Source organism: Diadema setosum, chromosome 16 (assembly GCF_964275005.1).
Source record: "Diadema setosum chromosome 16, eeDiaSeto1, whole genome shotgun sequence".
Classification (NCBI taxonomy): Eukaryota; Metazoa; Echinodermata; class Echinoidea; order Diadematoida; family Diadematidae; genus Diadema; species Diadema setosum.
In genome coordinates, this window is record NC_092700.1 from 28,475,355 (window position 1) to 28,487,614 (window position 12,260).

Sequence of the window (12,260 nt, forward strand, 5' to 3'; positions counted from 1 at the left end):
CTCCTAGTTTGTTATGATGCTACAAAAATGACACAGCTCTGACTCTGTTGACCTGTTGCTTCCGAGATTACTCAAATTCCCATAGGCAGCGGGCTAAGTGTATCGACTGTGAAGACAATGAGGGAACATATACCTTAACAACACGCAAGTCTTCCACCATGTATTGCCGAATCAACTCTAGGTGGCGCACTAGCCACATGCGCTCCATGATACGGTCCTCCATCTGGCTCCCTTCAACTCTGCAGTAAGAAAATTTTTGGAAAATGACGTTATAAGGGGACAAGTTGGCCTTGAGACGGCAAAACAATGTGTCTACATCCAACCTCATTTCCAGTAAATTGAGCTTGAAGTTTTGCAAATCTTCAGCTCTCTTTCTGTTTTTGCTCAACACTTCAAATCTTACCCCAGAAGGACCAACAGTATCAGTAATATAGTACATGCAAATTGATTTTACTAGACCCATATTTTTAAAATAATTTGCATTCAATCAAAACATACGTTGTTTTGCTGTCTCAAGACAACCACACTTGATATGGCAAAACAACGTAAGTCTCGATCACTGGCGCACGTGTAAAGTATTATAACGTCAATATGCGAGCACAGCCTATTACTGCCTCAACATGAAGATGGCAAAACAACGTACAATAGTATCGCATGTAGATACGTTGTTTTGCCAAGTCCATGCCCGACATGGGTTGAGTAGGGGCAAGCGTATCGCCGCTTACGTTGTTTTGCCAACAAAATTTTGACAATTCCCACTGGGAGGGGAGCATCATATCTCAGTAACGGAATGGGTTCAGATTTCAAGATTTGGTCAAGAGTTAGATTATACTAAAATAAGCTGAAATATGTGACTAATTCAATCTTCATAAATTTTCTACATACGTTGTTTTGCCATCTCAAGGCCGAGGCAAATACAAACACAGAACCTTTCACTGACATGTTTTGTCATAATAAAGGCACCCCCTGTGAAGCATTGTGTAGTTTAGCAGGTCCATCTGAGTACATTCAACCCTAAAAGGGCCAGGAGGGGCAGACTTCACCCCCTTTATGTTTCGCGCTATAATTCTGTAATGCGAGAAGGCCTCGTCGCGTGTGAACATAGCCCGTAGTACAGAGCTACTCTTCCCACCATCAATGTCAGCTTTACTGTGTGAACAAGACAAAGGATTGACATCAATGGAATCAAGAAACTAATCTGCCCTGTATCACAAGTTGCTCTGATAGTCCTCTGCTTGAATACTCACTTGACCTGAATGACCTTGCACAGTTCATCTTGACACCTCTGGCGCCAGTTCTTGGGCCTCCCCGGGGCCCTGAAGCCTGCCATCTTCTCCCTGTCCGACATTTTCTTGTCGATCCTGCATCACCAAATCAATCAAAAGACATGTGACACATATCAACAGAAGATGGGATTACTCTGGTTGATACATAATACTTAATAATAAACTCTGCAAAATATACTAAACAACTTTGTGTTCTTGAGAACTCAGGGACTGAATATTTGTGTTTTTGTTGTTATTACACAAGACTCACAAATCACTGGATGGTTGGATATTAATTGTCATACTTCCATATTCTTTTGTTATCCACCTCCTTTCCAATTCTTCCTTATCTGAATGATATGTATAGATTGAGATCTTTTGATATCACAACTCAGCCCTTGCACCTCCTACAACTGTTTTGGTGATCATGCTTTTTCCACTTGTGTCCCCCCCCCCCCCCCCCCCCTTCTCTGGAACAACCGCCCTACTCATATTCAGCCCTTACCTCCACTGACAATTTCAAAAAAAATTATTTCTACTCATACTGTAAAACATTGATATTTTCATGTGATTAATTTTTCCCACTGAGTGGCTAAAAAACACATTTGTGGGTTCTTGAATTTGCTGTGGGCAGTTGTCAACCCATTCAGGATGTGCAGAGAAAATTGTGAAGATATTTTTGCAGGTATTAGAATTCACGCTGACCTGAAGTAGGGCAAAATTACTGTACTGCCAAAATTTCTGCGTTTACAGTCAAGAAGTTGATTTACATGTTTGTTCTCTTTTGTTAATTGTAAAGCACTTAGAAACATTTTCATGATAAGTGCTATATATAAATTTTCTTTATTGTAATTATCATTAACACCTCAGGCTGTTTTTCTGTGAATTTTAGCAACGTGGACTCAAACATTTTCAAAGTTATGGCGGGCACAGGAGAATAATCTATTAAAAAACACATGAGGAAAATAGATACAACAAACATATGCAACGAATGTCACTGTTGTAATAGATGACACGTTCACAGTAAGTATTAAATTTCATGAGGGGAGGGGTCTGTACCAATAAAGTGAGAGCATAATTCATTTCGATTTTCTCATCAAATACTGTCTTCTTTCTGTGCCCGTGTTTCAACTAATGTTAGGCAACTACGAGTCCGGTTGCACAACACTGTATAATGACAACAATGTTGCACAGGCAGTCATGACGGATAACTACAGAAGAATGTATGATTTCCATTTCATGCTACGAGATGAAATGTTCAGTGGTGGTTACTAGCATACACTGCAGATGCCATATTAACCCGTTGATGACGAGTCCCGAGTATACTCGGGCAGGGGTCTATGGGAAATGCGTGTTGAAGCAAAACCAGCCCGTCCTTAATGGGTTAATAGCGAGTCCAATTTTTTTTTTAATGACTCGGGACTTCCTGACAATTCCGTGAGTGGATAAATTCAAGATCGTGGAGTACAGCAATGAAGAGAGAAATGTTAGGGAACACGTCACATTCATGTTGCAATCACAGTCAATAGTTTCGTGTGTTGTTAAATATGTGAATAGCACCAGACTCACAAAATTCTGCAAGTACATGTACATGTATAGAATTCCCATGAAACATAAAGCATATACAGTATCATGGATAAAGTTCTATGGAGTTTTGTGTCAGTTGGAATCCTCACCTCTCCTCTCTCTCAATGATGCGGAGACAAGTTACGACAAGTTGCGGCTGCCTGTGGGCAATCAGCAATACCCGTTGCAACACCAGTCTGATCTGCTTGAACAACATATCCTGCAACACGAGCAACACATGCAAGGCAACACAATGTGTGAGATTCAGGATTCAGTTGGAAAAACTTCATTCTCTACACGGGAGGAACGTCTATCCCTGCCACATTATAGATTGAGTTTTCTCGGTTCCTGTAACAAACAACTGGAAGCACAAGGCAAACCCATGGATATCTCTAGGCTTATCCCCAGCTGTTAGGAGCTAAATCCCAATCTAAGTTCCAATATGGGGAAGTGATTCAGCATGGCCCTGGGTACTGTATGTACAATTATATAATCATCAAAGAAACCCTGCTTTCAGATGTCATATACTATTCCGTTTACTATTATCATCAAAAACGATACTTTTCCACTACATGAGCTGCTGTCATCGCCCGTGTTGTCTCTGTTCATGTTCTTTTTCCACCTATTCTATATTTCACTGCATAATCAGACAGCACAAATTTACTTTTGCATTAGATAGGAGAAAGATAATGTTACAGCCATAATATATATTCAACAGTGATGGAACTGGCAAAATAAATGTAATCCAACGCCACTTACCGATAGTTTTTCTACATCAGCAAAGTATTTTTGCAGAAGCTGTGGGAACAAAGGGAAAAATGTTTGAAAAAAAAAAAGGTTTATGAACCTCTCTATACATAAAATAGCATTAATAGTTGCATTTATAGTCCTGCTATTACCACACATTCGTCAACTTTAATAGACATTGATACAAGAAGGCTGTTTCTGTTTAAGACACTCTGATCTCATCTTTGCCACTGAGATGACATATGGTAGAAATGTCATTCCATGCAAGTACACAGAGAATTTTATTTCAGCATTATCTGCAAGCAAACAAATCCAAACAAACAAGCAATAAAAAACAAAAAGGACAGAAAACGTTTTACGGACAAACACAAGAACAAGAGAAATCACAATAAAACACAACAACCAAAAACTTACAAGGTTGTCCATGGGGTTATCTGACGGCTGTTTGTGGAGTTCGTACAGGAGGTCATCTCTAGAACTCTCCAGTTCCATCAGGCTGAATGGGGTGTTTGAACATAAAGAAAGAGTCACAAAGGTGATCTTTAACTTCAAAGATAAGCTAACTTTGAGGATAAGCTCATAGTGAAGTATGGGGCGCCAAGTGTTGCATGGTCTCTTTCGTCACGAAGTAATGACAAGTTTGTGACAAAATTGTCATTTCGTGACAAAATTGACGTCACCTGACAACGAAAAACCAATTTCGTCACAGAATTTTCATTTCATGAATGATGACCGATTTTGAGATGATAGGGACCATGCAACACTTGGCACCCCATACTTAACTACGAGCTTATCCTCATCATCTCAAAGTAACTATTAACATGATAATTGTCCACATAACCCTTCTGAGAGGAATGCCAGATACAATTGTACAAGCGAGGTATGATCCCTGTATAGTGTAACGTTTAACATGTATGCCAGCATCCTGATTATACTTATGTGCAGCCTATTGGCATATGCATGCTAAACTTTATAATTGCTTGGTAGTCTTTAATCAATGCACAAAGATATATTTAGGCAGGGACTATTAAAGGCTCCATTATGTGTTCATTTGCCACAAAGGTACGTGTAGCATTTAAATGCTTGAAATATATGCAACCAGCAACCACACAAACAGCTCTGAAGCAAACCTCACGATTGAAAGCATTTTGTTGCCAATGGACTTGAATCTGGGTCCTCCAGATTAAGAGTCTGTATTCCTGTCCACTGAGCCACTCACGCAGGTGGTAATTTCTTTGGGAATAGTGTCATACTGAATTTCACTTTATGATTTTAAAATGTGCAGTGCACTGAATAAGTCTTTCAAATCACATTTCATCACTTCAAAATTTGTCATCAATACTTCACCTACCACATACACTGTATAAGTAATACCCTAGTATTGCATTTAGAAAAAAAGAATATAAGACAATAGAAAAAATAACACTAAACTGCATTACACAGATGTACACAAATACACATCTATGTATTCTACAGACTTGCATTTCTTGCTTGCCCGAAAAAGGCAACAAATGTGGTCCTTCACAAATAAATTAATAAAAACTTTGCAAATTGCTGCTGAATACATATCATAGATAGATAGATATAGTTAGATAAACAGATAGATAATCAGATAGATGGATAGATAGATAGATAAAGATATATAAGTAAATGGTGATTAAAATGAATGAATGAATAAGTGAATCAACAAAAAACTGAAAACTTTAAAGAGGAGAGAAGTTTTAGTACCCTTTGTGTGCATGCAGCAGTTTCTCATCCTGAATGTACATCTCAGTCTTCTTCACATTCTCCGGGACGGTAAAGATGTGCTTCAAGTTTTCCACAGCTGCTGCAAGCTGGATGAGATCAAAGAAAACAAAAATTAAAAATAAAAAAAACAAAATCTGGACTCAATCATGAGACGGATGCAGAATAGTCACATTCAAACAAGTACAAACACAAAATTACAGTCTTAAAGAACAAATTTTTGCAACACATTACAAAAATCATTCATGAATACTTGTGTGTGGGGGAAAAATAATAATTCTCACATTCTCATATGCATTGTGGTGCAAAAAATCTGTCCATGTGAACTAATTTTCTCTAAATCCTTCTTGATAATTTGCCTTGCTTGGCTTGGTGTGTATGAATGTCATTCAAAGAAATCTTTAATTCTTTTCAATCCCATAATGCAAGCTAACTACATGAGGGTCCCCCAAGTCATGCTGTGGTCATTGCTAAGGCAAGCACAATCTGGGGTTTCAAAGTGCTTCACTTGTAGCCAAAACTTTTATTTATTTTTATTTGTTTTTATTTATTTATTTATTTATTTATTTATTTATTTTTATTATTACTATTATTTATTATTCATTTATTTATCTATTTATTTATTTATTTATTTATTTATTTATTTATTTATTTTTTTTTGGGGGGGGGGATAAAATAGATATTTGAAGTGTGATGCAAAAAGCACTAACTCCTGTGTGTAAATGCAGCTAATGACACATCTGTGCAATTTTTAAAGCTACAAGTAGGTTGGATGGGGGTGGGGTCGGCACAGATAGGAAAAAATTTTCCAAAATATTTTGACAAAAATTAACAGGAAAAAAAAAAGAGGAGCGGTGCACTTCAGCAACAGCTGGTTTGGAAAATGAATCGTTCGAAAGGATATCTTGGTAAGGCAGTATGAAGTTCATTCTTCTTCACTTCCAATTTTTCTCAAAACAGACCACATAAAGATTAGAAATAGAATGGAGAGTCTCTAATGCAATAACACAATGGAGAAAAAAAAAAATTCAGTTGAGATCTTTGAACCCATTGAGGATGAGCTCATTTCGCTGCATAACACATTTCCCACAGAGACCTGTCTGAGTATACATGTACTCTGGACTACAGTCTTCAATGGCTTTAATAAGAACCATAATTTTCTTGGGCGGTATGCTCTAAACAAGGAGTGAATAGAAATGATGAACTACAGAATTTGACCATCCAAAATCTAAAATACATATACATCACACATAATCTAAAAAATGGACATTTAATGCAATGTCACAAGCGTAGCTCTTTCTGATGAAAATTGTAGACTTGCAATGAAGCAGAAGAATCAAATGGCCATGCTCAAAAGCTCTCTTCTGATATAGAGACCACTGACTATATACATGGATTCCATGAGGGCAGGCTATACATTTACACATTCTATCCCAGCCTCTCTCAAACGTGTTGCGCTGAATCATTCTCACATCGTGGTGAGAGCAGATGGCATCTCCCACACCAGGGAATAATTTCCCTAATGTATCTTTTTTCATGTGAAGTGACCCATACCAACTCGTACATGGTGTGAAACGATTTTAAATGTACAGTGCCGACCGCGGGAAACGTCACGAAAACCCCTAGGGCAAATGCGGGAAGCCCTTTCGTCCGGGCGTACTAGGTAATACGCGGGCGTTTGGACGCGTACAGACGAGGGAAGTCGCCCGCACTTTCACGCTCGTCTAAACACCCGCATTTGCCCGAGCGCTCCAGCGCGGAATAAATGATATGAAAATCAAACTCTCCCGTCAACCATCGGCTACATGAAGGAAATTAGCTGAAATCGATCCGCGAAAATCTTTTGAAAAGTATCAGTAATTTGCCGGATGTTTGCTTTTACGTTCGAAAGTAAAATAATAACCATAACATTCAGCTCCCGAATATGCTAAAGCAAATGTCCAATGATCCCTTTGACGTTTGGAAATGAATAACAATAATACTCCGTACGATGATTAAATAAATGTCGGATGTTTGCTTTTACTTTCGGAAGTAAATAGCAATAATATTCATCTCCGGAAGATGCTAAAATAAATGTCGGATCTTTGCTTTGACGTTCGGAAATGAATAACAATAATATTCAACTCTGTACGATGATAAAAATAAATGCCGGATGTTTGCTTTTACGTTCAAAAGTAAATAACAATAACATTCAGCTCCGGAAGATGCTAAAATAAATGTCGAATGATCCCTTTGATGTTCGGAAATTAATAACACTAATATTCAACTCCGTATGATGATTAAACAGATGTCGGGTGTTTGCTTTTACTTTCGAAAGTAAATAGCAATAACATTTGGCTCCGGAAGATGCCCAGAAAATGGCAGATGATTGCTTTTTACGTTTGGAGGTGAATAGCAGTAACAGTCTGCTCCATATAATAAAATAAATGTCGGATATTTGCTATTACATTTCGAAATGACGAACAGTAACATTCAGCTGCGTTTGATGGTAAAGTAAATGTCTGATGTCTGCCTTGACGTTCATAATGAAAAACAGTAACATTCGGCTCCGTACGATGCTAAAATGATTGTCGGATGTTTGCTTTTAAATTTGGAAATGAATAACGGTAATGTTCTGCTCCGAACGATGCTAAGATAAATAACAGATTGTTGCTTTTACATTTGGAAATGATTAACGGTATCAATCGGCTCAGTTAGATGCTAAAATAAATAGCGGATGTTTGCTTTCACGTTTGGAAATGAAAAAGGATAACATTCAGCTCCGTAAGATGCTAAAATGAATGTCGGTTGTTTGCTTTAACATTTGAAAATGATTAACTGTAACATTCGGCTCCGTAAGGTGTCAAAATACTAGTAAATGTTGGATGATTGCTTTTGCGATCAGAAATGAATAACGGTAACTTTAGCCTCTTTACAATGCTAAAACAAATGTCGGATAAATCAGATAATTTTGCTTAACATTCGACGTCGTGCGATACCAAGTTGATTACATAAACCTTCGACACTTCGTTGCTGCTCAATTTTATTTGATCTCGACATTATGGACGCTATACCTATTTGATTTAATTGTCCTTATTTTATCAACCTTCGACATCAGCCGCTACTTTATAGTTTTCTCGATCACTAACGTCGGACGGTATGACCTAATCAACTTTGGACATTGGTCGCTATTTAATAATTTCATCAACCTTACACATCGGTAGCTATTATTCCGATGTTCCGAAGGCTCTCTAGTCCGAAGATTCGTTATTCAGAAGGTATATTGTTCCGTTAATTTCATTTTCGGATTCATGAATCTTCAGAATAACGAACCTTCGGAATAACGCCACAAACGTTCGAATTAGCGAACCTGTAGGTTTAGGGAATTTGTGTGTTTCGAATTTAACGACCCTTCGGAATTACGAACCTTCGGAATATTACGAACAGCACCCATCCGATTATCAACCTTCGACATCGATCGCTGCTTACTGATTTTATCAACCTTCGACGTCGACCGTAAATAACGTATTTGATTGACACTTTCGACGTCGATCGCTGCACATTAGATTGGCAAACCGTCGAAGTGTCGATCGCTGCCTATTTATTTACTGGTTCCCCAATTTCTGACTTAGTTACTGATTTAATCTACCTTCAACATCGGTCGGTCATTATATTGTAAGTGGCCACTTATTGTCTCGAGCTTGATATTTCCCAATGGCGTCCACGTCTACACACATACACACATAAAAAGAAAGAAAAAGATCTGAGTCTTAAAGGTCTAACGAGGCGTGAAAGTCCTTGTGTGATGCTTTTAATTGTGTCATTCACAATAGTGTCACGGTCCCTAAGATGGATGAAAGAGGCGCAGATCTTAAGAAGCCACTTGAGTTGAAGTTTAACACCGTCTGTCTATTCTTAAAGTACACGATTTGTAGGGAAAAAAGAAAAAGACAAAGAGAGGGAGAAAACAAAGAAAACGTAGGAGAGAGAGAAGGGTATGGCGAAACCACCAGAGTGGCATTATGTAATCAACAAAGCTGCGTTTAACTTCACTCGAGTCCCCGAGAAGTGGTACTACACGTGCATGCATAATGTTTATCTTGGATACATGTACTGTAGGTACCCTTCTCTCCTTTCATGATAGATTGTTTATACGTATCACATAACTATGTCAATGCATGTTTACGTCGCAATTTGTCCAATCGGGGTTTTCCCTCTTTAAGGAGTGCTTGCTTTCCAAGAAAAAAAAAAAAGAAGGATGAAATCAATGATTATGAGCAAAACTGAATGCATTTAAGCAGCGGAATCGCGCTACATCAATAGCACTCCAAAATCTTCGAGTGATCCCGGAGGTCACTCCGAGTGAAAATGAACATTTTCACTCAAAATTCACTCCAAATTCACTCTAAATTGACTCCGTTTTAAATGTATCCACCCCTTCAAGTGTGAATGTTTTCATTTTTTTTTAGAGAGAGAGAGAGAGTAGGCCTACTGTGCATTGGAATACGAATCTCTGCTGTGCAGCGATATTATGATCGCTATAAAAACGATCAGTTCGATGAGCAAAGCACGTGCTTGCCCTGCCAGCAGTGAGTGCGCCATGTGGTTCCAACATACTCATCTTGTGTGCCCAGCGTGTTTTTATCACAGAACTCTTGTGTGTAGAGTTCTGTCGTTTTTACGTTATGGTCAATTCATGACGTGTGAGTGCTTCGACTTGACGCCTGTGAGATTGACAGGTGCCGTTTACGAGAATAAAAACTGTCAGTAGTGACTATCAATCCCAAAATCAGTTTCTATATAATAATCAGACTAATTACTTAAATGTAGAGTTACATGTAGTTACATGTATTTCGAATGACAATGCGCACATCCCCTTTATCATCACACTTTTGATACGGCGGACAGAAGGCCGTTAAATTTCATTGCTCTCAATGATTCGATACAGTCATAGCTTTTAAAAGGTCCAATTAAACAAATTGGATATGAAATCACGGTTACAGCTCGTTATTCCGAAGGTTCGTTAGTAAGGTTCTTTAGTCCGAAGGTTTGTTAATCCGAAAATGAAATAAGGTTCGTTATTCCGAAGGTTCGTTAATCCGAAAATGAAACAAAGCTCGACTTACTTCGAAGGTTCGTTACGGACCCTATATCATTTCGGATCCTATATCATTTCGGATCAACGAACCTTCGGAATGACGAACCCTATGTCATTTTTGGATTAACGAACCTTCGAAATAACGCCGCAAATGTTCGAATTAACGAACCTTTTTTCGTTTTCGGATTAACGAACCTCTATGGTTTAGGGAATTTATGTGTTTCGGATAAACGAACCTTCGGAATAACGAACCTTCGGAATAACGAACAGCACCCGAAATCACGTCTTTATCTTGTTAAGATATAAGACAAAAAAAGGGTCCCTCAGTTCACGAACTTGCGATGTTTCTTTATTGCGTGTGTTTCTAGCTTGTGTTTGGCACTCACGAAATGAATGCGCGTGCAGTATATGGTAGGCTACATACTCGTGCTCTTGTTGTTGCTGAACATTTCCCCTTCACAGTGATTGTGTGGCATGATCGTTAAGTATGTTCAGATGGTGTTAGTGCGTTGATTAAAATGTTACCACAATAGATGCACGTGTGCTATAACAACGATCTGAGGTCTTTGCTCCGCGCTGCTTTCTTGTTTACAAACATTGAATCTTGGTGAACTTAATTCACTATCGTCCCCATGCTAACATGCAAAAGAAGAAAACGCTTTTGTTCTTGTTTATGTGTACCATGCAGTGAACAGAAGGTAGACCTGTAAACTGTGCCGCTAGGCCCTAGCTGTAGTTAGCACTTTGACGGATTGTCACTGCTCGTCTACTATTCGAAGCGAAATGAAAATCAAACTAGAGATCTCGTGCTGTATACTTTCTCGTACTGTGTACTATGCAATTTGTGGTAGTACTTGTCAACGCTGTGTTTTTGGCTCAAACTTTTCTCTCTCAAACTTGAAAAGCACGTGAAAAGCATTCAAACTTTCCCATGTTTTTGCTCTTGCATTAAAGGCGTATTAATTCACCACGTACATGAAACAAAACCCCCATAGTTCTGAAATGTGAGTTATAGGGATAGAAACAACTGCTGGAAAAAAAAAATTGAATCCGTATGATCGAAAATACAGTACACTATGTGAACGGTTACAGTTCGCTATTCCGAAGGTCCGTTAATCCGAAAATATGAGGTTTGTAACTTGTTATTCCAAAGGTTCATTTATCAAAAAATGAAATAAGGTTCGTTATGCCGAAGGTTCGTTAATCCGAAAATGAAACAAAAGTCCTAATTCCGAAGGTTCTTTACAATCTATAAGAGAAATACTGATATCTCCTTATATTCTAGGCTTTATTACAAAAAATTATGTAGGATGCTTTGCACAACGGACCTATTATGCATCACATGTGATATCTAAAGCCCCCGTCACACTACAGCGTATGAATCAGCGAATGCCTAGCGGATGGGCAAAATTTGGCAAAGTCCAGATACGCTCGAATCCGCTCGAATCCGCAAGCAAAACGTCGTTTTCGAACGTTCGCCTAACGAATGATGAGCATATGCTAACCGTGTTACGAGCGGATAAAGTAGCGAATGAAAGCGAATGCGTACAGTCCGTCCAGCGGATGCTGAGCGGACAAAGCGAATGAGCAGCGAATGCCCAACATATGCAGAGCGATACTGCGGCGATCAGGCGACGGATCTCGGCTTACTCACACTTCACCAAATCATTTTGAGCAGTGACAGTGTCAAGTAATGTGGTGACTGTGAAAATGGCCCCAAAAAGAAGGAAGCAGAAGTCACCAACAAGTATAGTACTCCTGATGTCACTACCCTCGACAGTCCTCAAGATTCCCATATTAAAGTGCACTTCCTTCTGATGACCATGTTGACGCATAATGTTGGTAGTCCAACATCCTCC

The 12,260-nt window shown here is 38.7% G+C and overlaps 1 protein-coding gene across 1 annotated transcript in view; it reads right to left on the minus strand.

Annotated features, from left to right (window-relative positions):
* The window catches only part of LOC140239982 (exocyst complex component 3-like), a 53,611-nt gene that overhangs the window by 19,291 nt on the left and 22,060 nt on the right, over positions 1-12,260 (minus strand). Inside the window, exons 5-10 of the mRNA XM_072319791.1 lie at positions 5,307-5,413; positions 3,993-4,074; positions 3,591-3,629; positions 2,942-3,051; positions 1,248-1,361; positions 134-239 (exon numbers count right to left, since the gene is read on the minus strand). Coding sequence (XP_072175892.1) covers positions 134-239; positions 1,248-1,361; positions 2,942-3,051; positions 3,591-3,629; positions 3,993-4,074; positions 5,307-5,413 — 558 coding nt within the window. The remainder of the gene's footprint in view (positions 1-133; positions 240-1,247; positions 1,362-2,941; positions 3,052-3,590; positions 3,630-3,992; positions 4,075-5,306; positions 5,414-12,260) is intronic.